Below are 25269 nucleotides of genomic sequence, written 5' to 3' on the forward strand. Positions count from 1 at the left end.
GTGGTTGGTTATATGGGGTTGGATACTTTGCATCATACGTTCCTGTATACATTATTGTACATTGTTTATCTTCTTCGTTAAATGTAGTAACAAGACCTTCAGGGAGCGGAGTAGGGGTGGGTAGAGTCCAGGAGCCAGCTATCACAATCCACATCCGTTACATATCTGCATTGAGTATTTCACGCCGCGACATACACGTCGGAGACAGTTCTGTCACCCAAAAGCGAAACCAGCTGCAAACATCTCTTCGTATTTACCAACACACCAGGGGTATATACCTCGACCACACTTTTCCCACACCCAACAACCCACTCCTCCACTCACCCAATATTAAACTCACTCGACGCATTCATAACCATGCGCATCTTCTCCCGCATCCTCCTCGCCGCATCCTCATCCACCGCCCCCACCCCATCCCCATCATCATCCGCACCTCCTACCCTCCCCGAACCAACCCTCCCCCCGCCACTACCACCACCACCACCACCACCACCACCCGAAACCCTACCCTTCCTCTCCGCCGCCGCCTTGTTCGCCGCCGTATGCGTCCGCCTTGCCACACCGCCACCAATGCCGCCCGGCGGCTCCCGCAGCGCAAACGCCTTGGCCAAGTGCCCGAGGTGCAGCTGCAGGATGTCAAAGTAGACGCGCTCTTCGCGTACGTGTGTTGCGTACGCGCGGATGTGCGACCGGAAGGCCTGGCGCGCGGCGTCGAGTAGCGGGTTGTCGATTTTGGGTTTGTATTGTTTGGATTTGGGTTTGGTGTTGTTGTTGTTGTTGTGGTGGTTGCCTCCCTTGTTGCCCTTGAAAGGGTAAGGGTTGGGGTTGTCGTCTGCATCGTCTTCGGTGCCGGCGGGGTTGGCGAGGAGCCGCTGCTCGAGATGTAGCTGGAGGGCTTCGGCGCGCGTTGACCAGGTCTGTTTGTCTGTCTCGGAGGTGGTGTGGGTGGAGGGGAGGTTGACGACGGAGGCAAGCCCCTTTTGGAGGATGGATTCGTAGAGTTGCGGGGCGATGGGTGTTGATGAGTTGAGGATAGTGGTGTAGCCCTCTTCACAACCGGGAAGGAGGAAAAGAACTGCTTTACCCGCACGACCGGCACGGGCGGTACGACCAATGCGATGGACGTGGTCTGGTACGGCAAATGCCGGGTCGTATTCGATGACGAGGTCGACTGCCGGCACGTCGAGGCCGCGGGACGAGATATCGGTGGTGATGAGAACGGCCGGGTCTTTGCAGGCAGAAAAAGCGTTTAATGTTGCTGAGCGCACCGGTTGTGCAAGTGAGCCGTGGAGCTTGTGCAGCATCACCTTCGGGTTTGCCGGTGATGTTATGTAGGCAGCTGGGGCCACGGTCGTGTCTGTGTGGGGGTTGCGGTCTTTTGTTGAGGAGGAATCTGGAGTCGGTGGTTCTACCGCTTTTGTGTCCTTGAGTAATTGGTAGTGGAAATCGACGGAATCGGCACATGAAATAAAAATGATGGCCTTCATGACGGAGCCTCTCCTTGCGAACGTCGACTTCAAAAGCGCAATCAACGTCACCAGGCGCAGCTTGGCTGGCGCGATGATGCAGGATTGCTTCAACTGCGAGGGGGCAGAGAATACGGCGTCGGCATCCCCATCCGACTCAGACTTGGCCGCCATGATGTGGATGGCGTCCTCCAAACTGATCTCGCCCAGCTTCTGCACGTTCATCTTCATGGTTGCCGAGCAAAGAACGGTCACCCGCCTCGAAGGCAGTACGCCATCCAACACAACACCCTCGGCATTCACCTTCTCCAGTTTGTCCGCCCTGATCTTGCCGACGATAGTCTTGATGTCGTCTTCGAAGCCCATTTCCATCATGCGATCCCCTTCGTCGAGTACCAGCCATCGCACCGTGCCGACGTTGAGAACCTTGGTGTTGTCGAGATGATCCGCCAACCGACCAGGTGTGGCAATCAAGATGTTGACTCCCTTCCGTATCCTTGCTTTCTCCGACTTCTTGCTCTCCCCACCGATGACAGTTGTGCAGACTAGCCACGGGGCGCATCGCAGCACTTTTTCCAAAACGACCGAGATCTGCTTGCACAGTTCGCGCGTGGGTGCCATGATGATGGCGAACAGACCAGAGTTCCGATGTACCTTGGTATCCTTGGGCGTGCCGTCCTCGTTCAGGCTGAGGGACATGATCCGGTGTACGATCGGGAGGAGATATGCCAATGTCTTTCCCGAACCAGTCTCAGCCTGAAGAAAGGCATCGCTATCCCCGTTGATCAGCTGCGGCACCGTGTTTTTTTGGATGGCGGTCGGGGCCTTCATTTCGAGCTTCGTCGCCAGGTGCTGGGCAACGCGACGCGAGACGCCCAGGGAGTGGAAATTCTCGGCCTCTTCGGACAGCGGCGCGTTGGATGCTTTCGCGGGCTCGGCTTCCTCCTCGGCCGGTGGCTGGTCGAAGTCGGTAACGGCCGATGGGTTCGACGTGAATAGGCTCGACGAGATCTGGCCGGTTTTCATGGCGTGGCTGGGTGGCTTGGGGGCTGTATCGCCCGTCCTCGGTTGCTTTGCGTATCTGTGAGACTCCCCATCCTCCGTCCTAGGCCGTTTCCCCAATCTACCCGCATCATGCCCGCCAGCTGTTGTCCTGTTCCTTGGCGGGGTCGACGAGGGGCCATCTTCGTGCGATTGTTTGGCGCTCCTCTGCGCCTTGAGCCGATCGCGCCAGCGGCCACCCTTGAATTTGACTTGACTCTTCAAGGGGGCATCGCCAATCTCGAAATTGAGGAGCATGCCATCGTCCGCCATGGTTGCCAGTGGTTTGGCTGGACTGGTGGTGTTGGAGTTGAGTCCGGCAGAAAAAAGTTGACCGCCAAGCAGAAACCTCAGACCAGCCCAAGAGGAGTGGGGCCCTCACTTGGCTTTCTCACCGCCTGCCAAATGGGGTTTGGTTGAATTGATTTGCGCCATCGTCCGTGATGTCCGGGAACGCGTTTGGTGCCCCGCTTGTGCGCGAATCAACGGGATGTTTGAGGCACCACTCGGACTTGCCAAGGGTCCGCTGCCCGCCCGGCCCGAGCCTCATCCCATCTTATCTCCTTGCAACCACCACCACACTTGGTCAATTGAGTGCAGTGAGCGTGCTTTCATCAACAGTGACGGTTCTGGCCGTTGCTGGCCCAAGAAATAAGCAGCCTTCTTGGCCGATTGCGGCGCAATTAACTAGTAGCTCTAGAATTAATAAAGTCATTTGAGGTTGGAACAATGAATGACGGAACCGGCTCTTGCCTCCAGCAGTCGGGGCCGGAACTTACATGCCCCGTGGCTCGCACCTTCGGACCGATGCCGACCCTCTAGTTGTGCCCTGGCCGTAAGAAAGCTGCTGGCCACGTCGGGACCGAAATCGTTAAAGGATGGGCTGACTTCCGGCAAGATTGGCACAAGCCATTCCTGCCGTGCACTTGGACTTCCCCAAAGCCCAACTCCGGTCGCCAGATTTACCGAATACGCTCGGGCGCAGGAAATACCCACGAATATTGTGTGTACTACCTAGGTACCTGACCTCTCATCACCCGCGAGTTTCGGTAGTCCGGACCTCCAAACGGGTAGCCACAGATCTCCTCAAATAAATTCTCCCCAAAAGTCGGCAATCCGATCTCAGGTCTCTCGTAATGCCTCCTCCGGGCACTCTTTTCCGACCCTTTCTGCGGCGGGCGACGCAGCGCGCAAACGTCATGGGCACAACTCAGGTCGCAGTCGCCGCCGCCGTCGCTGGCATTGGCGCGTATGCTTGGTACCTGCGCAGCAACAACACCACCTCCGAGAAACCCATCTTCAGCAGCTTCGGCTTCCATAGCCTGCGCCTCGACAGCACCGAGCTGATCAACCACAACACCAAGAAGCTGCGCTTTGCTCTGCCCGATGCCACCAAACCGAGCGGTCTCGGCCTCACATCCGCCGTACTGACCGTGGCATTCCCCAATGGCCGCTGGCTCCCCGTCATCCGGCCGTACACACCGACCAACGACCTCAGTACGTCGCCTCCCCATCCTTCACCCCGCCCCAACCTACACTCCCCACCCCCAAACTAACCTCCCCTCCCCCTTTCCCCAGACGAACCCGGCTACATCGAGCTCCTGATCAAGCTCTACCCGCACGGCAAACAAAGCACCCATCTCCACGCCCTCCAACCCGGCGACACGCTCACCATGGCGCCCATCAAAGAGCTGGCCTGGACCCCCAACCAGCACGCCCACGTCGCGCTCATCGCCGGCGGCGCGGGCATCACCCCCATGTACCAACTCGCGCGCGGCATCCTGCACAACCCGGCCGACCGCACGCGCGTGACGCTGGTGTGGGGGGTGAATCGGGAGGAGGATGTGTTTCTGGGGGAGGAGTTTGCGGAGATGGAGAGGCGGTTTCCGGGGCGGTTTCGGGCGGTTTATGTGGTGGCGGAGCCGGGGGTGGGGTCGAAGCATCGGAGGGGGTTTGTCACGAGGGAGGTGCTGGAGGGGGTGGGGCTGGCGGCGGGGGCGGAGGGGAATGGGGATGTGAAGGTTTTGGTGTGCGGGCCGCCGGCGATGGAGAAGGCGTTGAAGAGGAAGGGGACGGGGGTGTTGGCTGAGTTGGGGTATCGGCCGGATCAGGTTTATAACTTTTAGGGGGTTGAGGTGGATGAGTTGGGGTTGGCTTGATGGGAACTGGCGTTGAGTTTAGCGGCTGACCTACTTACATGTCTGCCTAGGTAGGCGTGGGCATACCAGTATCGGGTTCTGGCCGGAGGAAAGAGTATGGCTGGGCAATAAATGGTCTTTTTCCTCTCTGTGAAGCTTTTCTATATGCTCTATGCGTTTCAGAACTTGTGGGTTTAAGGGTAAGAAGCCGGATCCCGTGAACAGCAATGAAACCAGGACTGGGTGTTATCATTGTGGGGTGGAGAAGGTAAAAGTAGACAGGGTGAAGGTATCGACACAACGTAGGCAAGGGAAGCGATGCGCTTACTATGCGAAGATCACGTTTCAAAATTCCCAAGACGAGGAGCAAAGTGCAAACAAATGGAAGAGGCACGGGGACGGGGAAAATTGAGGTGCTGGCTTCCAAAGACAAGATCCGCGTCGCCACCCTACTACAGTAACCAGGCCTACAAGCCTCCATCCACCGTGGGCCGTGGACGTTAACATGTGTTTGAATCCCTCTTCTGCCGCCGAAAAAAGAAGGCTATCTCTTTCGCCTTCTCAAGCCAGTCCCAGATCCGCGAATACCACGCGCGCTTCGGCTTCTCCGTCCAAGGATCCCCTGATCTAGCCGCCGGAGGGAGGGTGAGTACTAAAGGAACAGGCGGCAGGGTGCTAGTGGTTTTGCGAACCTTGGGCTTCGTTCTGGGTTCGGCTGGCTTCTCCGTCACGGGGGTTGGGTCTGGTGGCGGGAGGGCGAGGAGTGCAGGGGCGGGCGGTAAGGTGCTGGCGGTTCTCCGGCCCCTGCGGTTTGTGTTGAGTTCCGCGGGCTTCTTGTCCGGAATGACCGTGACACGGAGGAAGTGGTCAACGAAGGTGAGTTTGATGGTGAGATGGCTGTTTCTGAGTAGCTTGGCGGCTTCGGTCTCGTACCAGAGCACACCGGCTGCCATTTCCCGGAGGATTTGGGGCTTGACCTCTGGCCGTGTGCTGTAACGGTTCATGATCTTGGCTCTCGCACGCTTCGTCCGCTCGTTGGCGCAGGTTGTTTTGGGAAGGCATCTCAGTGGCGTGCCGGGGTTGGCGTCGTCCATCACGACGCCGTGGTGGTAAACTGAACCCGGGTGATAGCGTTTCGTGCCGACAGGGGCTGGGCTGAGAATGTCTGCGACGACCGGGTCTTTGATGACGCCGTCGAACCTCTCCCAGGCTTCTGTGAAGGCCTCCTCCTGCAACGAATCCCACTTGGTCGTCACAATAGTGATGTATTGGTAAAACTCGGGCCCGCAGAAGCACTTGACCCACTGAGTTGTCGTTAGGTCGTGGGCATACATGCGCTCCTGAGTGCCACCGTAGACAAAGATAAGGCCGGCAATGGTGACAAATGGAGCAAGGGCGTCCAGGCAGGTCACAACGTCGAAAAAGTTGTCAAAGTCCCTCCTATCACCGGCTCCGAACCCGGCCGTGTCAACAAACAGGTATTGCTCTCCATCGATGACGGCTGGACAGACTTCGTACTCCTCCGTGCCTAAGGACAGGAAATATTAGTTTCACTTCCGTTCCATCATTCCAGGTTTGCTTCCCGGGCTTGGGGGGACCACTAACCGGATTTATGACTCTTGCCAATGTTGATGTCCTGGCCAGTAATTTCGCTGAGCAAACTGGACTTTCCAGTCCCAGCCTGGCCGACGACGAAAATAAGCTTGGTGCCTTTAAGACTAATACAATCAGGTCAGATTCTGGCTGGCCAGACAATTTAGGTAATAACTCGGCAAAGGGTACTGACTGTTTTTTGATGAACCGAACAACGCGCTTTGAGGCTGCGCCTTTCGCCGCGCTTACGAGCGACTTCAAAGTCGAGTACGCTCCTGATGACCAGTCTTCTGGTCGTCCCACACGCGATGAGATATCGATATAGGAACCAGCGCCGTCAGCAGCGTCGTTGTCACTGTCAGCTTCGCTGTCGGTGTCGGTGTCGGTAAAGATAGCATCCTCGGTGATATCGGTGTTGTTGCCATCGTACTCGAGTTCGAAACCGTTGTCGGAGTCCCCTACGGCCGGCAAAGTGACATCACTGCTGGTCGGCGAATGCAAAGGGCTGGTGTTGAAGACGATAGTAGCTTCTTGCCTTCGATCCTCCTCATCGGGGTAAGGAGTGGCTGGAAGCCTCATGGTTCGTTCTCAAGGGTGCTCGAAAGGTGGAAAACAGAAGGGAAAAGAAAATGGGTATACGGTCTGTAACCTCGATAGACAAAGGATCCAGAACGAGTTGTGAGGGCGGGAGAAGTCAAGAGATGAAGATTGAAGCCAGATTTGGACGGTGCAAATCAGTACCCCTCTGCCCCTCCTTTCATGTGCTCACCTTTAGTTGGCTGTAGGCCTCAGAGACCTGGCGGGGGCTGGACCAAACGAGCGATTTCGTGCAGCCCTTGCTTGACCAATCCCGCAAAGACCCCCACGGAATCTGATTTACCTGTTCCCTGGTCCGCTACAATGAACACTAGATGTATGACGGAACCTAGCCGACATTCACGGCCTCACCATACTACACGAGCTAAGGTAAGGCTAGGTCCTATTTCGGTACATGTACGTTTTCATGTTCATGTTCCTTGTCGTCGTTGGTTTGTGGGGCCAGGCTCTTACGAACGGCCGCCACATTAACCTCAAGACCCTTTTCCTTTTCGGAAGCCAATTTGTAGACGTCAGGCTGGTCTGCCTGGGTGCGGATGGCATCTCTACAACTAAACCAATTCATTCAACCACCGACCTCATTTTAGGGAGGAGAAAGTGCTCTAGGTGGCCTCAATCTACTCCGGCAGCCATCGCCCCCTCCATCTCTTCCGCCACCATCTGAATATGCTGTTCTGCTTCCTGGCCGGTGAGCCCGTACCCGAGTCGGACCAGCTCGTACGTGAGCTCCTCCTCCACGCCATGAAAGACGCCGATCTTCCCAGCCACGCCGTAGATCCTAGAGGCCTTCCCCTCAAGAACATCAGCAATCGATGCATGCAGTGGGTTTCCTCTCTTTTCGAGGGCTCGTTCCGCCTCCTCAAACTTCTGCCGGTATAGTAATCTCGCCCCAACCTGCCGCGACGTGTTGCGATGGGCCCTGTGTCGGGGGTCGTAAAGAATGTCTACGGTTTCCCTGTCGGAGGAGATGAGCGGGATGGGCATGGGATAGTGATTCACTTCCCAAGGCGCCGATTGTGCAAATTCCCAGTCAATAATGGCAACAAAATTGAAGTCGTCGTCGACGAGAATGTTCTGCATGCCCATGTCCATGTGGTTGAAGTGAAACGGCCCGTGGCTGCTCTTGAAAATGTCTGTGTCGCGCACAATGTTCCGAAAGATGATAGGGCCAAGGGTAGCGAACCGGTTACTCTCCGTGTCAGATTGCTTCCTCTGCATTGCCCGAACGACAAGACCTTCTGCTACGGAAACGAAGTAGTCCCACCCGGAATGGAAAGGGCCGGCGGCTGGAAGGCCGTCGGTCGAAGATGTAGCGATGGCGCCAATGATAGGGCCAGTGTCTGTGGAAAACTTCGAGATGGAACCAATCTGTGAGAAGGTGAAAGTGGCAGTTTCCGCCTGGAAAGATGTCCATTGTGCGAAAACGTGCTCTTGGGTCGAGACCTTCACGGGTTAGAATCATGCATATCACCAAAGCGAAAGCGGAGTAGAACGTACAGGAAGGTTGTAAATACTATGGTCAATATCTTGGAGAGAATTACCATAGAATCCTTCAATGAGCATGTAGGTGGCCCCAGCCTTGACAGCCCTTACAGACCCCGGCGCTTCGTACGCGTAGAGTTTAGGCACGGGGACTGTCCTGACACTCGCCCGCAGAAATTTCATTGTCGCAACTTCGCATTGGATCAAGTACTCCTCGTCCGCGCTCGTGCTGTTGCTCTCGGGGTGTTTCGGTAGCCGAACTCGTGCGACGAGCAAGCGGTCGTCTGGCGCAACAAGCTCAAAGCAGCACCAGTGCTGGCCGGCAGAGAAGGGCTTGCTCATGGATGCAGGCGAGCCGAGTACGGCTGAGGCATGCTCTGTCAGCGCCGCCTTGTTGATGGACGCCATAAATCCTTCGAGACGCTGCCTCATTCCGTTGTAGTTCCAATCGTCGAATGATGCCCAGCGTTCACTAGGCCGCATTTTCTTGGATGCTGCTGCGTCTCCGGACATGGTATCGCTGATTCCGGAAAATGATACGAAGGTTGAGCCATATTAGAATAGGAGAAAGGGAAGACAGCATGCAGCGGCCGAGAGGGCGATGCAATTAAGTTGAACCGCCTACCACCATTGGCTGGGATGTGAAGGGGTTGCAGAATCAACATACTCCATCAGGCCTGGATTTTCGGGTATGACAACCGATTTGGCGATAGCTTTCGGGACGGGAAGCTTTTCGTGGCGGGCTGCACCTCTCACAGTGGGCGCAGCTGGCCTATGGAACAGTGGGCTGGCCGTTAGCAAAGAAGACTTGACACCAGACTCTACCTAAATTCCAGTACTGTTTCTTCTTTGGAGACTGGACTGACACGGAATGAGCCCCTACCATGGAAGACATAGAGGAAAGACCCAAATGAAATCTCACCTTCGAGTACCTAAACAAGTGAAATTCGTTTTGTTCCCGGCCCATTTCTGGCTTCCAATGTCAGGTGATTCGGCGTTTGGTGTCACAAGCTGTAGGCCTCGTTGACGGGAACCGTGCACAATAAACAACGCGTCCTCGGTCCTTGTGTTGGTTGTTTTCCTAATTTTTATCATCTGTTGTGCAAGAACAGTGCTATTCCTGGCAACTCTCTCCTGAGTTACCCAATTTCTATGTTGCCAACAGTCCAACCCAATCCCTCATTGACCAAAACCGAGAGGGACATTGCCTCGCATCGCAATACCAATTGAGATTTCCGATACTTCTACGAACAACTGCCTGTTGATTTAATAAGCATCTCTAACACCGGGTTGCCAACAGCTATCCGACTGGTCATCGCCAACCACGATTGCAAACAACCTGGAACTTAACCCATCGATCAACTCTTATTTCACAACATCGAACCCAAACCAAAAGCCCACCATGGCCACCACCGCCCTCCGCACAACCCGCGCCCTCTTCACCACCCTCCCCCAAATCACCACCCCCAATCCAACCCCCAAAACAATCCTCGAAGTCGAGCGCAAATTCCGCCGCCTCACCGTGCCCACCCTAACCGGCCTCACCACCACCACCCCCCATCCCCAACCCCCCCACTTAGACCACCACCCCCTCTTCCACACAGTCCACCCCCTCCCCCGCCTCACCCTCCACGACACCTACTACGACACGCCCCACCACGCCCTCTCCCTCGCCGGCGCCTGGATACGCCGCCGCAACGGCGCCTGGGAGGCCAAAGTGCGGAAAGGCGGCGATTTCGTGAATAGCCGGTTTGAGGAGCTGCGCGGGGAGGCGGAGGTGCGGAAGTGTGTGAGCCGGGTGTTGGGGCGGGGGGTGAGACATGAGGGGGGGGAGGGGGAAGACTTTGGGTTGGGGGTGATGGCGGAGTTGGTTACGGTTAGGGAGGGGTGGGTGGTGGATGGGGAGTTTCGGGTGGTGAGGGATGTGGTGGGCCTAGGGGGGGGGATTGGGCATGAGGTGGGGGAGGTGGAGTTGCAGGTGGAGGTGGAGGGTGAGGTGGGGGAGGGGGAGAAGGGGGTGATGATGGAGGGGATGGATCGGAGGGTGGAGGAGTTTATGCAGAGGTATGCGTGGGCGTGGGAGAGGGGGGAGGTGGTGGGGAAGTTGGCGGCGTATTTTGAGATGTTGGAGAGGAGGGGGGGTGCCGAGGTTTGAGGGGTCCCTTGGGGGGAGGTGCTCACTGTTGCGGGTGCATGTCAGAGACTGAGACAGGGGTTTTTGTTGATAGTCAATTTATGGCAAAGATTCCGACCACCAATGCATGGCGACTATCTATCAACCGGTGCGATGCCCGCTCCTTCGACCTTCCTCACTCTGAGCTCAAGAGGACGGCGACGGGGGAGGGGAGGTCGGAGAGCCGAGCAACGCCGACCATTCTGGCTTGGGGCGCAGCGCCTCCTTCAAAATCCCGTACGTAGTCTCCCTGTCGCCGTCGGCGTTGATCTATTATTCGATGTCAATTAGACAAGAACTCAGACCGACACGGCGCCGACCACACTCACCTCGACCAGCTTGCCCCGATGTTCCGGAAAGACGGCGATGTACTCCAGGAGGATTCTCTGGTTGTCGTTGACATATTCATAGTATCTCGTGTCGAAATCTTCGGGGTCGACATCCTCCCCTACCCGCTCCTTGGCCACGTCCACGGAACAATCGACGAAGATAACGAGAGCCGGGGGGGTAAACTAATGGATTAGTACCAACTCAACTTTTTTGTAGTCTCTAGGTACTTACCGATTCCTCAAAGGCCCTGGCTTGTTCCCAGGTTCTCGGAAATCCATCCAGAATGATGGTTCGGCCGTCGGGGACGGCGGAGATGGCATCCCCCAGGATGGGGAAGAGCCACAGCGAGGACAGGACGTTATTATTGTTGACAAAACCCTTGATAATCCCATGCATCATGCCGGTACCCTTGCCATATTCGCGGAGCATGTCACCGACGGAGATGTGGGTGAAGTCATTGTCGTTCGCAAGTCGAGCTGACAGAGCCCCTTTGCCAGCTCCAGGCGAACCTAGACGCGGTGTTTGTCAGCTAGGAATAAATTGAACGAAGAACATGGTGTCTACTCACTAATGACGAAGATGAAAGAACGGTCGCCGCATTCGACCTTGCCCATGTCGATGCGGACAGAACTGTCGAGGGGGACTGAAGGTGGATAGTTAGCTAAGAGTCGCTGAGAAAGGCCAGGGAACATGGTGACTTTGTGCTCACCTGCGTTCATGTTTGCGACTTTAAAGATCACCAAGCAGATCTAGTTGTCAAGCAATTTTGTCGTTGTCTTGGAGTGCTTGATCGTTAGACAAGCAGCTTGATGGTGTTTGGTGCTTTGACTCAGTCGTGGCCAAACCAAAGCCGTTTGTGAATAGGGCAAAGAGTCAAGTAGGGCAAAGAGTCAAGCCCTGGCCCTAAAAGCAAGCAAAAGTTCATTGTTGTCGTTACCTATCTCGGCGTATAGGCCCGTACCAACACGACTGAAACCATGTGCTCAGGATTCTATAAGAGCAGCCTTCTGAACACTGAACTCCCTCTTCGTGTTTTCCTTAACCCCCCTCAGAAGTCTCGCATCAACTTCTACCAGGCATGCCATCTTCTCCTGGACCTCAGTCGCAATGCTGTTCACCATCTTCGACAGCACCTTTGGGGTTCTTACCTTTGGTGTTCTTATTGCCTTGACCTTGCTTTGTCACTTTCTGGTCTTTGCCTACAAGAACCTTCCGGATGGCTACCGAATCCCCCCATCCTGGATTCCTTTCATCCCCAGCCGCAACGGCAAGGCCCCGGTCTCGGTCAACTACCACTTCACACGCCGCTACAACAAGGCCTGCGGCTAATGCTTCCACACGGCCACGACCTCGCACATCGAAGACCTCCCGCACCAAAAGGCCGCCCTCCGCCTCCTCGCCGAGGCCGGCATGCGCAAGATCAACTTCGCCGGCGGCGAGCCCTTCCTCTACCCCAAAATACTCGGCACCATGATCGACTACTGCAAGACCGACCTCAACCTCGAGTCCGTCTCCATCGTCAACAACGGCAGCCTGATCAAGGAGGACTTCTTCCGCCACCACGCCGCCAACCTGGACATCCTCGCCGTCAGCTGCGACTCCTTCAACGAGCAAACCAACATCGCCATCGGCCGCGGCAGCAGCGACCAAGTCCCGAAACTCTACCAGCTCGCCGCCTGGTGCAGGGAGTACGGCGTGCTATTCAAGCTCAACACCGTCGTCAACCAGCTCATCGCCACCGAAGACATGAACAGCCACATCACCGCGCTGCGTCCGCACCGGTGGAAAGCCTTCCAGGTGCTGATCGTGTCGGGGGAGAACGACTCGGCGGCGACGCTGCGCAACGGGGGGCACAAGTTCACCATCTCGGACGGGGCGTTCGAGGGCGGGCTTCTGCGCGCGCCACGTGGGCCAGGCCGGTCTGGTGCCGGAGCCCAACTTTTACCGCCTCATGGCCAGGAGCTATCTCATCCTGTATGAGTATCTGCGCTTTCTGGATCGGACAGGGAAAACAACCGTCGAAGCCGATCTTGGAAGTGGGCGTGGATGCTGCTCTGGGGAGCGTGTTCTGGGATGAGGAGGCTTTTGTGTAGCGGGGGGGGGCTGTATGACTGGGCGAAGCCGGAGGGGGGGAAGGGGGGTTGTGGTGGTGGCAGTGAGGAGGAGCTGGCTTGGTAGTTTGTTGTGGTGATTTCGTGCTTGTTGTCGTGGTGTGAAGGGCATTCTTAATCTTGTCATGTATGCACTTGGATATCTACTTACAATGCTACCTGCATGTACCTACCTTGGGTACCTAATCTTATTTGTAATGAAGAGTCTAATTCTTAACACAATGACATCCCAAACATCAAAATCCTTGATACGCGTGAAAGAACTCGGGGCACCCATTCCATCATGATCCCAACACGCCACCAACCCCTAATCTCCCCCAAACCTACCCCCGCCCGCCCTACTTAGGCAAGCGAGAGCCGTGGCTGTTACCTAAGTAAGGTGGTGTAGTGGACCGCGAGTGGTGGTGCGCAGACAGCGAGCGAATTGAGAACCCGCCACGTGCCCGCCTCTCAATATTCTGGGCATAATTAACGTTACTACAATTTCGATAACGGTCTTCGATTAGCTAAGGCCGGCATCTCGCCGTCGATCTTTTTTACGGCCCGCAAGAACCATGGGAGCGGCTGGTGTGTAGGACGGGAGGGTGGGAGTCGTACCACCAAGATGTTTCGAAAGCGGCCGAAGATATTGAGGTAATTGTGCCGGTTACCACCCTGAACTTTGAATACGGCTTTCGGTTGTGCGTAATTGAGACCGAAGATAGTAGCTGTATCAATAAAAGATAGTGTTGGAAAGTCATGGCACCGGAAACGGTCATGACACCCGGAAACGGACAGGTACCGGAAACGGATTCATGGCATCTGGCACCACAAAGATCCGGATAACCACGGGTTAACTTAAGGAGACAAAGGAGAGATTTAGGATAAAGCCACCTGCTCTCAAGAGCTCTGAGAGGAGAAAAAGATAGAACCAGAGATAAATTAATCACTTCTGAATGGCTTATGAGCACCTCAAATTATTGTTGTAAGCTCTCATCATATGTGCAATAACTTTGAAATCGTGGCTGTTGGTCTTCCAACAGATAGATACGGTTTATCTTTCTCTTCGGGGCTCCTTATGAATCTGTGCTGCTTACCTACCTAGGTAGGTATTGATGAATCCATTATAGATGATACCTGAACCTTTTAAACACGGACGCCATTCCAGTTAAGAATCGGATTCAAGCTGAATCCTAGTTTATCCATCCTGCCGTCCGCCGGCGGTTCGGCCCTGACTACGCGTCATGTCGCACCTAATTTATGCAGGGTTCTTCGGATGCATGGAGGTCGATCGCGAGGTTCGCCGGAGCTGGAGAGGATGTATAGAGGTCAATTTCCCCTCCCTGGTTTCTTGGATGCGTAGATACCCAACGGCAACTACCTGGAGTCCCCTCACGCCTTTCTCGACGTTGTAGACACCACATAGAGCTACATTATACGTACGTACGTATGTCCCCAAGAATGCGTTAGTTACATGTAGTGCACAGCGATAGATCGCAGCTTACAAAACAACTTCTCCGTATAGCCGACTGCGCCGGCCATGAACTCGGTTAAGGGTACGTTACAAGTGTCGTGGGAAGGCGAGTACGGGCCCGATGGGCCGTGGCACGCGGTCACAATGGATGCCGGCGTCTCCAGGAATAGTACCCTTGCTGCTGCGTGGCCGGATTGGAGGTATAGGTCCAAAGTGCTGTCACCCGCCTTGGGGGGGAATTACACGGTAACCGATTCGGCCTCCGTCTTTATTCTCGGACAGGATGAGGGCGGTTGTGGCGCCAGAGAGACGAAATCGCAGATCCACGGGTGCTGGCGGGGTAAAATCGTTGTTGATTATTTGAAACTAGAGAGAGGGGACCGGATATTATCGTTCCTCACGGGCGGCACCGGGTTCAACGCGACGCTCGACGCTGTCGAGGAGTGGGTGTACGAGCTGCCGGACGGGAGCAACTATTCGGTGCGTGTAGGTACACTTGGCCTAGGTGTATCTACTGGCGAGCTTCCGGGCATCCTGCAGTCGTGGAACTCGTCGGGCGTTATAGCGTCTACATCATTCGGCCTGCACATGGGTAGCGCTGCGCTCGGCCAGCCAGCATCGTTGGTTTTTGGGGGATACGAGAAGAATCGGGCCCTCGGATCCGTTGGCGTCTTTCCGTTGGACAGATTTCGTTCTGGCTCTTCGATTTTATTCCTCGTCGACGTCCTTCTTGGGACCCAAGTCGGTGGGTCGCCGTTTGCCGGGGGTGAAGGGAGCGTTTGGCAGGGGACCAAAGACACTGAAGGAGATTCGGCAGAAAAGACCGCGCAGGCGGAAGGGGCTAAGTCTGGAACAGCGCTTGTCGTACTTGACCCGACGGTTCCATACATCTACCTCCCCCCGGGGACGTGCGAAGCCGCCGCACGCCGGCTACCCGTAAGGTGGAACGACAGGCTCGGCCTCTACCTCTGGGATACAGGTGATCCTACGTACCAACGCATTGTACGCTCGCCCGCCTATCTCTCTTTTGTTTTCTCTGACCCTTCCGCTACCAACATCACCATCAAAGTTCCCTTCCGCCTGCTCAACCTTATGCTCGAGCCGCCCCTTATGCCGACTCCAACACCCTACTTTCCCTGCAAGCCCTGGAACACCGAGGATGGGATCTGGGCGCTAGGGCGTGCCTTTCTTCAGGCAGCGTTCGTTGGCGCCAACTTTGAGCAGGACATAACATTTCTGGCCCAGGCTCCGGGGCCAGAACCCGTGCAGAGGGTCGTTCAGATCTTACGCCCGGGCGATACCACCCTACAGACAAGCCCGATTGAAGAATTTGAGCGGAGCTGGTTACCGAGCTGGACTGTTCTAGAAGAAGATGGGAACCGTGGTTTATCTACGGGATCGGTAGTGGGCATTGTCTTGGGCGTTGTAGCTGCGCTGACGGCGGCAGCCGTCGCCGTCTGGTTTTTCTGGAGGCGGAAGGTAAAGCAGCCCGAGGCACTGCGATCCGAGGTAGCACCCAAGGAGCAGCCAGAGATGGACGGGCAGGGTAGAGCGGTTGAGTTGGGGAAGCCAATTCCCCACGAATTGCAGTCTCCCGCCGCCGTGTATGAGCTGCCGATTAGCAACGTCCCCGAGCGTTAAGGGCGAGAAAGGCGGGTCTGGTACGTTGATGCCGAGATGGGAAGAGCGGACATGATCCCGTATTTTGGAGGAACTAGGTACACCCTTATGTGGTTGTCGGAGTCCGAAAGCTTGTCGATATGTACCTATCTTCCCTGTCACTTTCAACTATTCTCTTTTTTAGGTCTTTAAAATCTAATATTCGTTGAGTTAGAAAGCCCGGGTCGGCTATTCGAACATATTTGTGTTTCCAATCCAAATCATAATTGTCCCATCCTTTTAAGGGGTACACGGAGCAAGCTCAAGGCCGCACAAACCTCAAGTATCCAACGATGGTCAATTCTTTACTCTCTGGTCCTACACTTCTTAACGACCTTATATCTTTATATACGGGAGTGGCATGAGTTCATACAGCCTGGTCCCGCTCTTCGAAGAAATTAACCTCGATAATACGGGCTACCACCACAGCCCCCGGATAACGCTGACCTATAGTCACTCCGTTATCCCCTTCTACAGCTCGTCCCTCACAGTGTTATACGAAGTACAGGCGTCAGCCTCGACGTTCAGGGGGGGTGCGTATCGCAGTGCGTGCGGGTTCGAGGCAGCGGCGGAAAGAGGGGAAGATAAGGGGGAGGTTCTGCGTCTGTGTGACGAACCTACTTCAGGATCCTATCCTGTTAGGGTTCAGCTTCGTTGAAGGTAATCTCTCGTGGATGCTTAGGTTCGGTGCAGCCAAAGGGTGCACAACAATAGACTTGTCTCAACAGTAGGCTTGCGAGCTTGTAGTGAACTGTAGTTGTGATTGCTAACTGGAGAACTCCCAGAGCTCTCCAGAACGAGTGACTATATACTGCTATCTGAGCTGTTGATCCCAGTGCTCCCTATGCTCCCGGGGAGCATTGGGAGCGTTGGGAGTGTAGATGCTCCCCGTGCTCCCGGGCCCTGAAGGGAGCGCCGGGAGCACTCCCTTCTGGTGCTATGATTGGTCTATGTTTCCGTGAATGATTGGACGGGACGTCCCGCGTCCTGCAAGCCAAGACCGTACGGGTCCTAATCCGTGACAGTCTGCCTTAAGAAGAGGAAGACTAGAGAGGTTTAATAGCACACGGTGAAACACTAAAACCTCCATATTTGAACCCCCCAAGTCCCTGTGAATGTGTTTCGAAAACCTGATGGTCCCTAGAACTACGGAACTATCTAAGCAACATCTAGTTCTTCTCCTTCATACCCTCGATTTGTTCTGTTTCCGGAAGTAACCTAGGTATCTCCAGTTCGCACCTGTTTGTTTGCCATGCCATGCTGCCAGGGGTACAGGGGTCCAAAATGCCCTAGGTTCAGAACCATATTATCCAAAATTCTCTGAATCACGCAATGCGCTTTGGCCATCATAGACCCACAATTTGCCGGCATCGTCTATGATCGGCCCTGACCTGGACGAATAGCTCAGGGGTAGAGCAACCGGCTGCAGTCCGGTAGGTCACGCGTTCAAATCGCGTTTCGTCCTGTAACTCGTTATTTTTTGCACTTTCTTTTTGGGCATTAAAATCTCGCTCGTTACCTACCCGCCAACGTAATCAACCGCCAATGCAAGATTCTGGGGATGGCCCCTTGCTTTCATCCCATTTCTGCGTTTTCCCGCTTCGTGCCACTCAAATTCGGCGACCTCGTGGTCCGTTCCACCCGGCCCAAGCACGTGCCAAGGCCTAGGCTTAGCTTCCGCAGATCGAAGGTTATTTTGAAATCACTGTGCAGAACGTGGATTTCGACCCGCGCCTGCCGACCAAGATCGGGGACGAGCATGGGAAGGTGCAGTCGATGTTGGCTGCGGCGACTGGCGAGCCACTCACCGCTGCAGCTCTGCTGAGCTGTTGGTTCCAACGACTGCAGGCTTGCATGATCGCCCCCCGAGCTTCCATCCATCGCTCCACCAAAACCCGCTCAGCCACCATCTCGCTAGCTTACAGAGCTTTACCCAGCCTTGCTCACTTCCGCTTTCATCTTGTGCCAAGTCATTGTGGTCCCCGGCCGCGTTTGCAACGACCGGATTTTGAGGAATCATAACCATGCATTCCGCATCTGCCCCGCAGCGTGTTTCTATTTCCATGTCTTCGGCCCCCATCAGGCTCGCGTGCTCCCTTGTCAACAAACGGACTTTAGGGCCGATCCGGGAGCTGGTGAGCAGTGGCTGGCATTGGTGGTGGCATTGGTGCTGCTGGTGCAACTGTGCTAGTGCCAAGTGGTAGGTGATGTGCGGTCGCGCGGGCAGTGGGTGGTCGGGGATGTGCTCCCACATGCTAAGCAACAGTTTGGTGGGGAAAAATGTTGTGTTTTCGTTTCCCACCGCCAACAGTACCCAACAATGAATGAAGCGAATTTACCGTTGCTTCGACCAGTGTAACCTGGCACCAACTCTCGGGTCGCAGCCACGGTCGCCATTATTACCAAGCCAGCCCCCAACCCCCATGACGTGCATGCAGCATATTCCCCTCCTCTAAGCATGCCAGTGTTTGAACTGTCACTGCTGTATCCCCAGCCGATCTCCATTCTCCAGGATTCCCAGGTTCAGACAAACTTTCCGTTGTCCCAAGCCACCAACCCCAGCGGCCCATGAACCTCTCGCCTTCCCACCGCCGCGATGGATCAACACTCATCAGCTCAGGCCGGGCCAGATCATTATGAGCCCTACTTCCATCACCAAACCGACCAGACAGGAAATGGAGGGTGGAACCCCATGGCACCAACACCAGATCTCGATTCGCCATCCCCGCCGCCACCGCGTCCGGGGGTTTCTTTTGCACCTGTGAGCCCACCGCCCCGAGCGCCTCAAGCGGCGGCCGCGGGCCCAGTTAGCCCGTCCAGTGTGGGCCTGGGCATCGAGTCTACCAACCATGCTGCCCAGTATCCGGGGTATTACTCCATCTCTCGGGACTCGCTCCAGCAAAACTCGGACAGCCCTCCGACGAGTCCCCCGCCGGTCACCGACCCGTCCAAGTTCAACCTCACATCACACGAGTACCCCATCGGCAGTCCCGATGGATCCCCTCCGCACTACTACTATCCGCAGTCACATCCATATGGCGGCTCACCACCACCCAATGGCCCTGGGAATCCCCGCTTCGCCGGGTTGACCAATTCGCATGGGTGGAAGATGGTTAGTGGCGCGTGGCACATGTACGGATTGTTTCTTGCCGGGTTCGCCTTCGCAGTCGGTCACCATGCGTTCTATCACGGCCTTGACGGGAAGCCCGCCGACGACCAGATCCGCATGATGCGCTTCGGCGGTCTCCTGTCCTATGCCGCCAAAGCATCACTCGTGGCCGCCGTCGTCTTTGCCTACCAGCAACATATCTGGGTCACGGTTATCAACAACTCACTGCAACTCAGAACCATCGACAGCCTGTTTGCCGCCGTGACTGAGCCACAGGCTTTGCTGAATTGGGAGTTTATCAAGAAAGCTCGCGTGGCCGTGTGCTTGGCTGTCCTAGCATGGTGAGTGATTGTGTTTCTCTCACACCTACCCACCCTGGGTTCATTCCTTTGATTTCATGGCGCTGCTCCTGCCTACTACCTATTGAGCGTTACTGACTCTCACAGGCTCTTCCCCCTTACTGTCATTCTGACACCGGCCACCCTGACCGTGGCCCCCTTCACCGAGGTCAAGCATGAGCAGTGCTTTGGTGTCCGCACGCTCAACTTCGATGCCGAGAGGAAAAAGAACTGGAGGATGGTCGACCGGCTCAACGGCGTCCGCGGCGTCTCTCTTTCCCTGTGGAACTGCACCGTCCCGAACTCGATAGAACTAGCCGATACGCCCTTCAACGAGACTTACTTTGACTACTGGACCGAGAGCAGCGCCCAAGTCGAGCTAGTGGCAGCCCAGAGCGCGCTCACAGGGGGCGTCATCCCCAGGGAAGGCGCCGCCTTTGAAACGTGCGGCGGCGGCTGGAACTGCAGCTACACCATATCGTTCACTGCCCCGGGGTATAAGTGCGACATCTTGGCAAAGGGCCGGAAGCTCGACGAAGACGCCCTCAAGCGACAGGGCGTGCCATTTAACGCGGGCGAGTTGGCACCCAACGGAAACTATGGCTACCTGGCCGAGGCCAGCGAAGGCGAATACTACAACAAGCAGGTTGACGTGATGACGGATCCTGCCGGGGGCATACCTGTGATGGAACCCCCTTACCCAAAGCACTTCGGCGCTTTCAGGACGGAGCCCGTGCTGTGGATTGGTTATGCGAACCACACGGGGCCGGGCAAGCCTCCCGAGAACAGGACGGTCCCTGGCTGGGACACAGCCTTCGAGGCGGTCGTCTTCCGCTGCGAGCACTACCTCGTCAACTACACCGTCCAGTTCAACCACACCTACACAGACCAAACCACCACGGTACTCAACCGAACCTACCTCCGCCCCATCGTCGACACCAAATTCCTCCCCGGCGAGATCTCCGACGACGGCACCAACGACAACACCACCGCCACCCCCGAATCCAACTACATCTTCCCCAGCGACCTCGAAAACTACCGCGAAACCGCCGCCTACCACTCCCTCGGCAAGCGCATGCGCGCCTACCTGGGCGGACTCATCCAATACGCCCCCTTCGCCATCGTCGAATCCGAAGCCGCCAAAACCCGCCTCATCAACACGGAAACCTACCTGCCACACCCGCACCTCCCCGACCAAATCCGCGCCTTCTACGAAAACATGACCCTCTCGCTCCTCTCCAACCCCCAATTCGTCATCGTGTCCTGGGCGGCCCAACCCCACCAACGCAGCGGCGTCACCGACCCCGCCGGCAACCCCAACGACGCCCCGGGGCTCGCCTACCCCTGCACCCGCACCCGCGTCGCCAACGCCTACGTCTACAACCGCCGCGACCTGTGGATCGCCTACGCGGCTGCCATCGGCGCCGCGCTGTTTGCCGTCGTGTTGGGCTCGGCTGCCCTCCGCCAGAATAACTTCCACGTGCGCGACTCGCATGTGTCGTCTGTCGTTGCGGCGACCCGCGCGCCGTGTCTGGAGGCGCTGCCGTGGAAGGCGAGTAAGTGGGGGGAGGTGCCGCGCGAGATTCTGGAGCATAAGTGGGGGTATGGGGTCGTGGCCGAGCCGGGGCCGAATGGCACGCCCGCGGCGATGGCGGTGGCCATGGGGGGGGCCGTGCCGGGGATGTGGATGGGGATGGGGGCTGGGCCGCATGGGGATCCGGGGACGGTGGTGGGTGGGAAGGTGTATTATGGGTTTGCGCCAAGGGATGTGTTGGAGCGGACGAGGGTGGCGACGTTTGGGCCCGGGAAGGCGAGGAGTCGGATGAGTGCGTTTAGTTTTACGAGGGATTGGGAACAGCATTGGCGGGGGCATTGATTGGGGGGGGATGGGTCGAAGGGTGGATTGAGCGTTTGCATTGAGTTCCATTCTCGGTTTTGTTTTATTTACCTAGTTTCTACAGCATGGTCCTTAAGCATGGAGGCGCATGGAGGAGCATGGAAAGGGTAATGGTTGTGCTGTGTTATCGCAGCATGGGTTTGGGGCTGCTAACCTAATACCTGCTTGAGCTTAATTCAAATTTAAAAACTTGCTATAATACAACCATGCCTGATAAATCGTAACATAGTCTCCTGCGTACTTTCCTTCATCTCTGTGCCATTCTGTCCTCGTCGTTCTCAAATGTCATGATATAAAAAAGATGACGGGGAACGATACCTGTAACATCATGGTAATAATTACATACTTACGGTATCAAGCCACGGTATTATTTCGAAACTAAGTTCATCTCATTTTACCACAGCACATCATTTAGCTTCATCAGACTACCAAGTAGAGTGAGATTCATAAACCGGCAAACTCATCTACATTCCACGATTCTCAAATAAGTCGGACGATTTCATCGATTTTCACGCGCTGGTTCTTTCCAGTCCGCCAGGCAGCAGCCGCTGCTCATCGCTGATCATCGAGGATCCTAAGGTTCAACAATTTGAAAATCAAATCGAAGAGACTGTACCAACTAAACACGCAATACAACGTTACAATCCAAGGACTCGGGCTCAACATGCCTCGACAACTCCCATGGAAGGTCGGCACCGGCGCGGCAAAGCAGACGTCATCCCGTCTCAAAACCGCAGCGAGCCCTGCGCCATCTGCCAGCCGCAGTCCTGCACCATCTCACCGCCCCACCCCGACGCGCAAGACAGAGCCGACGCCAGATAGGTCCAGGAAGCCGAGGCGCAGTTTGGGGCTTACCTCCAGTATATTCACCTCAGCTACGTCTCTTGGCGGTCGAAAACGAGGCTAATCTTTTCAGCTCGAACGCCATCCACCTCTCCCCCGCCAGAGCCGCTCAAGGAGGAGTGAGTCTCAGCCCCAGTTCGATTCAGCGACAACAACAGCTAACAGCCGCAGGCTTATGATCGAAGGCATTGCTCACGATGACCAATATCGCATGGTTGAGGACGAGTTCCGGGCCGTGGCAGGGGATTTCACACGGCACCTGCACGCCGCCGAGTACCAGCGACTCAAAGGGCTGGCCAAGTCGCGGAACTCGGAAACCATCGAGAGCATATCGCGGCCTGTTACGAGGGAGATGACAGATCTGGTTAAACGGCGCCATGTGGCCCTCGACGCATCCTCTAAGCAGCGTCAGGCCGTCGCTAAGACCCTGGGTAAGCGGGCCAGCAGGGACGGCTCGGATGAGGAGGCGTCATCCCGGCGGCCGGCTACATCATCATTACAGGGGCTGATGGACAGTCCGAGGAAACCCACCGTGCCGTTAACCTCGCTACCCGGCTCACGGCCCAGCTCAAGTTACCGGGGTACGGCAGGTGGCAGTCCGTCCCGGCGCCGACCGAGTGGACAAGGCGCGCGGACGATGGTGCGGAACAACAGCATGGATTTGTCCCATCGGGCAAGTGTAGTGCCGCCTACAAGGCCCTCCACGAGGGTTAAACAAGAAACCACGTCGGGCTCCGACGAAGACGATGACCTCGACGGCCTACCGTCCTGGCCTCGGAAACATGCCAGCAGTTTGCCGCGTGTGGAAAAGGCCGAGAAGCCCCCGGTTCAGCGCGCACCAGCTTCAGAACCGCCCGCAAAGATTAAAACTGAGACCGACGGCCTGAGCAATCCCTTTCTAAAAGCTGGCACCGCACGGCTCCAGACCCTGGCACAGGAAACGTCTACAAAACAAGAGGTTGCCGCTCCCAAGGATGAAGACGAGGACGACGACTTCTTCGCCAGGTTGCGGGCCAGAAGGGCAGAACAACGACGGCGGCGCGAAACGAAAGCCCAGGGCAGCAACAACAAAAGCTCAGAAACCAACACAGCAGCGATCAACTCGATTCCCTTCATGTAACACCATCAATCCAAAACGTACATAACACACACCAACTCAGGCACCCAGCCCAACCCACCACCCCCCCCCCCCTCCCAATCCAATCCAATCCAAATCCAGCCACCACCCCAGAATCCGACTCACTCACCCCTCAAACGGCGTCTCGAACGGCCGCTCCGCCTGCGGCGTGATGCGCGCCAGGTGGCGGCGCTGGCCGTCGCTCCAGTCGACCAGCGCCGAGTGCTGCGTGACGCGGTTGTCCCACACCACCACCGTGCGCGCCTCCCACCTGACGCGCGCCTGGAAGTCGGCCCCGTACGCGAGGTGGTCGTACAGGAACTTGAGGAGCGCGTCGGATTCTTCTTTTTTGAGGCCTACGATGTCGCGCGTGACTGGGGGTGGGTTAGTGTCAGGCTTGTGGTATTGCGGGTACGGGGGGTGGGGAAACGAGAGAGGGGAGGGGGACGTACACTGCGGGTTCACATAAATGGCCTTCTCGCCCGTCACCGGATGCGTGCGCACGAGGGGGTGCTCATTGATGACCGGCTCACGGCGCTGCACACCGCCCCGCGCGAGACTCGCCGCCGCCTGCTCGACCGCGGAGTGGGTGGCGCGCAGGCCGTGCAGGCGCTGCTGGAAGAGGGGGCTGAGGCGCCGGAAGGCCTCGGCCGCGTCGGCGAACAGCGTGTCGCCCCCCGTCGCCGGCCGGTCTAGCACGTACAGGAAGGTTGTTCCTGGTGGTTGCTGCTCGTAGGATACGTCTGAGTGCCACGCGACGGAGGAGGTGCGCTTCGCGAAAAAGGCTTCCGCGCTGGTGTCGCCTGCGCCGCGGTGGACGAGGTGGATTTCGGGGTAGCCTTCGGGCGCGCCGGAGGTCGGGTGGATGTGGTGGCTGTATGTGGAGGTCAGTTTCTGTTTCTCACACGGGGATGCTTGCCAACGCCCCTGGTGCGAGCGCAGGGAATGGGACGTGGGACACCTACCGGCCAAAGTACGAGCCATACTCGAGGGCCTCGTCGATAGGGAGGTCGGCAAAGTCCTGGTCGCGGAAGGCGACGACCTTGCGCTCGGCCACGAACCGCGCCAGCTCGTCCTTGCCGGCCTTGGTGAGCGTCGACAGCTGGATGCCGCGGACCTCGGTGCCGATGGTCGGCGTGAGGTTCGTCACCGTCACCGCGCCCTCCGGCAGCAGGTTCGGGTACGACGGGTCCGCGTCCTTGCCGTGCTCCGTGTGCTGGAACGGCTGGAGCGGTGGGTACTTTTCCGCGGGGTTCCAGGTCGGGAGGTAGTGCGGGTACTGGGCGGGTTAGCGGGCGTTGGGGTGGTGAGTTGAGGAGGTGCTGCCAACCTTGGCTGCCTTGTGGCCCTTCAATCCCGCTTCGCCTTCCGCGTCATACTTTGTCGCGGCCAGCTCCTTGTACGGGCCGGCGGCCTGGAGCTTCAGAGTGGTCACATCCGGGACCGTGACGGTTTCGACTTCGACTGCGGAGGGAGCCATATTTCAGTACCGACGCTGTGGTCTGGCAAGTCGTTTGAATTAAGAACCTCGCTTACTCGAATGTCTCAGACGCCTCCAAAAACCCAGCAGGCGCCCCCTTTATAACCTCTCGGCAACGTCATCCCGCGCCCACACGACTTGCGGGGTCGGAGCTTCGAGGATGGCAAGCAACATGGATAGAATTGCGCGAGTCCCCTCTGTCCCAATCACGGCCGGCGCAAAGTGAGGTCCTCCCGTACGGTTGCCGATCTGGGCAAAGAGCTGGTTCCGGCCGGAGGGGTCCGATCTGATAACCACGCGACTGCTCCACACCCCGCAACGGCGGCAGGCAGTTTCGCGGGTTTAGGACGGAGACATGGGTGCGAGCGTTGAGATGCTGCGGGTTTGCTGTGTGTCGGCGACTTCCGTTGTGGGTTGGTGGTGATGCTAGACGCGGAGCGGA

The 25269-nt window shown here is 56.8% G+C and overlaps 11 protein-coding genes and 1 non-coding gene across 12 annotated transcripts; 7 read left to right on the forward strand and 5 right to left on the reverse strand.

Annotated features, from left to right (window-relative positions):
* Positions 1-162: 162 nt before the first annotated feature.
* F5144DRAFT_629518 (P-loop containing nucleoside triphosphate hydrolase protein) lies at positions 163-2838 on the reverse strand. The gene has a single exon (XM_066792383.1). It carries the CDS (start codon positions 2778-2780, stop codon positions 321-323), a length of 2460 nt encoding a protein of 819 aa, XP_066642650.1. The 5' UTR covers positions 2781-2838; the 3' UTR covers positions 163-320.
* A 565-nt stretch (positions 2839-3403) lies between these two features.
* F5144DRAFT_220965 (uncharacterized protein) lies at positions 3404-4725 on the forward strand. The gene is made up of 2 exons (XM_066783137.1): positions 3404-4004; positions 4086-4725. The coding sequence occupies exons 1-2, from the start codon at positions 3644-3646 to the stop codon at positions 4631-4633; spliced, it is 909 nt and encodes a 302-aa protein (XP_066642651.1). The 5' UTR covers positions 3404-3643; the 3' UTR covers positions 4634-4725.
* Positions 4726-5145: 420 nt separating this feature from the next.
* F5144DRAFT_489301 (P-loop containing nucleoside triphosphate hydrolase protein) lies at positions 5146-6817 on the reverse strand (the record flags this gene model as incomplete). The annotated part of the gene is made up of 3 exons (XM_066785720.1): positions 5146-6173; positions 6251-6363; positions 6432-6817. The coding sequence occupies 3 exons, from the start codon at positions 6815-6817 to the stop codon at positions 5146-5148; spliced, it is 1527 nt and encodes a 508-aa protein (XP_066642652.1).
* Positions 6818-7087: 270 nt separating this feature from the next.
* F5144DRAFT_571363 (uncharacterized protein) lies at positions 7088-9246 on the reverse strand (the record flags this gene model as incomplete). The annotated part of the gene is made up of 2 exons (XM_066788826.1): positions 8333-9246; positions 7088-8278 (listed from the first exon to the last, which is right to left on the reverse strand). Coding segments are annotated over exons 1-2 (1324 nt in total), but the record flags the coding sequence as incomplete, so codon positions are not given.
* A 74-nt stretch (positions 9247-9320) lies between these two features.
* On the forward strand, positions 9321-10665 carry F5144DRAFT_648276 (CYTH-like domain-containing protein). The gene has a single exon (XM_066792948.1). It carries the CDS (start codon positions 9720-9722, stop codon positions 10470-10472), a length of 753 nt encoding a protein of 250 aa, XP_066642654.1. The 5' UTR covers positions 9321-9719; the 3' UTR covers positions 10473-10665.
* F5144DRAFT_648278 (uncharacterized protein) lies at positions 10264-11434 on the reverse strand (the record flags this gene model as incomplete). Its single annotated transcript, XM_066792949.1, has 4 exons — positions 10264-10760; positions 10820-11002; positions 11193-11329; positions 11389-11434. 4 exons carry the CDS (start codon positions 11432-11434, stop codon positions 10638-10640), a joined length of 489 nt encoding a protein of 162 aa, XP_066642655.1. The 3' UTR covers positions 10264-10637.
* A 448-nt stretch (positions 11435-11882) lies between these two features.
* F5144DRAFT_620596 (uncharacterized protein) lies at positions 11883-12998 on the forward strand (the record flags this gene model as incomplete). The annotated part of the gene is made up of 5 exons (XM_066792028.1): positions 11883-12104; positions 12201-12697; positions 12736-12739; positions 12827-12907; positions 12942-12998. The coding sequence occupies exons 1-5, from the start codon at positions 11928-11930 to the stop codon at positions 12996-12998; spliced, it is 816 nt and encodes a 271-aa protein (XP_066642656.1). The 5' UTR covers positions 11883-11927.
* Positions 12999-14260: 1262 nt separating this feature from the next.
* Positions 14261-16173, forward strand: F5144DRAFT_532296 (aspartic peptidase domain-containing protein). Its single transcript, XM_066786963.1, has 2 exons — positions 14261-14353; positions 14436-16173. The coding sequence occupies exon 2, from the start codon at positions 14451-14453 to the stop codon at positions 16023-16025; it is 1575 nt and encodes a 524-aa protein (XP_066642657.1). The 5' UTR covers positions 14261-14353; positions 14436-14450; the 3' UTR covers positions 16026-16173.
* A 1263-nt stretch (positions 16174-17436) lies between these two features.
* On the forward strand, positions 17437-17508 carry F5144DRAFT_t92. Its single transcript has one exon. It is a non-coding gene; the product is annotated as a tRNA-Cys (tRNA).
* An 890-nt stretch (positions 17509-18398) lies between these two features.
* On the forward strand, positions 18399-21733 carry F5144DRAFT_629524 (uncharacterized protein). Its single transcript, XM_066792384.1, has 2 exons — positions 18399-19493; positions 19599-21733. Exons 1-2 carry the CDS (start codon positions 18640-18642, stop codon positions 21364-21366), a joined length of 2622 nt encoding a protein of 873 aa, XP_066642658.1. The 5' UTR covers positions 18399-18639; the 3' UTR covers positions 21367-21733.
* F5144DRAFT_511153 (uncharacterized protein) lies at positions 21694-23802 on the forward strand. The gene is made up of 3 exons (XM_066786548.1): positions 21694-22247; positions 22304-22349; positions 22402-23802. The coding sequence occupies exons 1-3, from the start codon at positions 22052-22054 to the stop codon at positions 23348-23350; spliced, it is 1191 nt and encodes a 396-aa protein (XP_066642659.1). The 5' UTR covers positions 21694-22051; the 3' UTR covers positions 23351-23802.
* On the reverse strand, positions 23420-24930 carry F5144DRAFT_221076 (uncharacterized protein). Its single transcript, XM_066783138.1, has 4 exons — positions 24678-24930; positions 24313-24626; positions 23800-24221; positions 23420-23721 (listed from the first exon to the last, which is right to left on the reverse strand). The coding sequence occupies exons 1-4, from the start codon at positions 24825-24827 to the stop codon at positions 23474-23476; spliced, it is 1134 nt and encodes a 377-aa protein (XP_066642660.1). The 5' UTR covers positions 24828-24930; the 3' UTR covers positions 23420-23473.
* Between the last annotated feature and the right edge of the window lie 339 nt (positions 24931-25269).

This window comes from Chaetomium tenue (assembly GCF_020726465.1).
Source record: "Chaetomium tenue strain MPI-SDFR-AT-0079 chromosome Unknown F5144scaffold_4, whole genome shotgun sequence".
NCBI classification, from domain to species: Eukaryota; Fungi; Ascomycota; class Sordariomycetes; order Sordariales; family Chaetomiaceae; genus Chaetomium; species Chaetomium tenue.

Coding starts and splice junctions, on each gene's coding strand:
- F5144DRAFT_629518 (XM_066792383.1), bottom strand. CDS start 2,780: ATGGCGGACGATGGCATGCTCCTCAATTTCGAGATTGGCGATGCCCCC.
- F5144DRAFT_220965 (XM_066783137.1), top strand. CDS start 3,644: ATGCCTCCTCCGGGCACTCTTTTCCGACCCTTTCTGCGGCGGGCGACG. Junction 4,005..4,085: donor CACACCGACCAACGACCTCA/GTACGTCGCCTC, acceptor CCCTTTCCCCAG/ACGAACCCGGCTACATCGAG.
- F5144DRAFT_648276 (XM_066792948.1), top strand. CDS start 9,720: ATGGCCACCACCGCCCTCCGCACAACCCGCGCCCTCTTCACCACCCTC.
- F5144DRAFT_532296 (XM_066786963.1), top strand. CDS start 14,451: ATGAACTCGGTTAAGGGTACGTTACAAGTGTCGTGGGAAGGCGAGTAC.
- F5144DRAFT_629524 (XM_066792384.1), top strand. CDS start 18,640: ATGGATCAACACTCATCAGCTCAGGCCGGGCCAGATCATTATGAGCCC. Junction 19,494..19,598: donor TGCTTGGCTGTCCTAGCATG/GTGAGTGATTGT, acceptor TGACTCTCACAG/GCTCTTCCCCCTTACTGTCA.
- F5144DRAFT_511153 (XM_066786548.1), top strand. CDS start 22,052: ATGCCTCGACAACTCCCATGGAAGGTCGGCACCGGCGCGGCAAAGCAG. Junction 22,248..22,303: donor CAGTTTGGGGCTTACCTCCA/GTATATTCACCT, acceptor TAATCTTTTCAG/CTCGAACGCCATCCACCTCT. Junction 22,350..22,401: donor CCAGAGCCGCTCAAGGAGGA/GTGAGTCTCAGC, acceptor TAACAGCCGCAG/GCTTATGATCGAAGGCATTG.
- F5144DRAFT_221076 (XM_066783138.1), bottom strand. CDS start 24,827: ATGGCTCCCTCCGCAGTCGAAGTCGAAACCGTCACGGTCCCGGATGTG. Junction 24,222..24,312: donor TATGGCTCGTACTTTGGCCG/GTAGGTGTCCCA, acceptor CTCCACATACAG/CCACCACATCCACCCGACCT. Junction 23,722..23,799: donor CATTTATGTGAACCCGCAGT/GTACGTCCCCCT, acceptor ACCCACCCCCAG/TCACGCGCGACATCGTAGGC.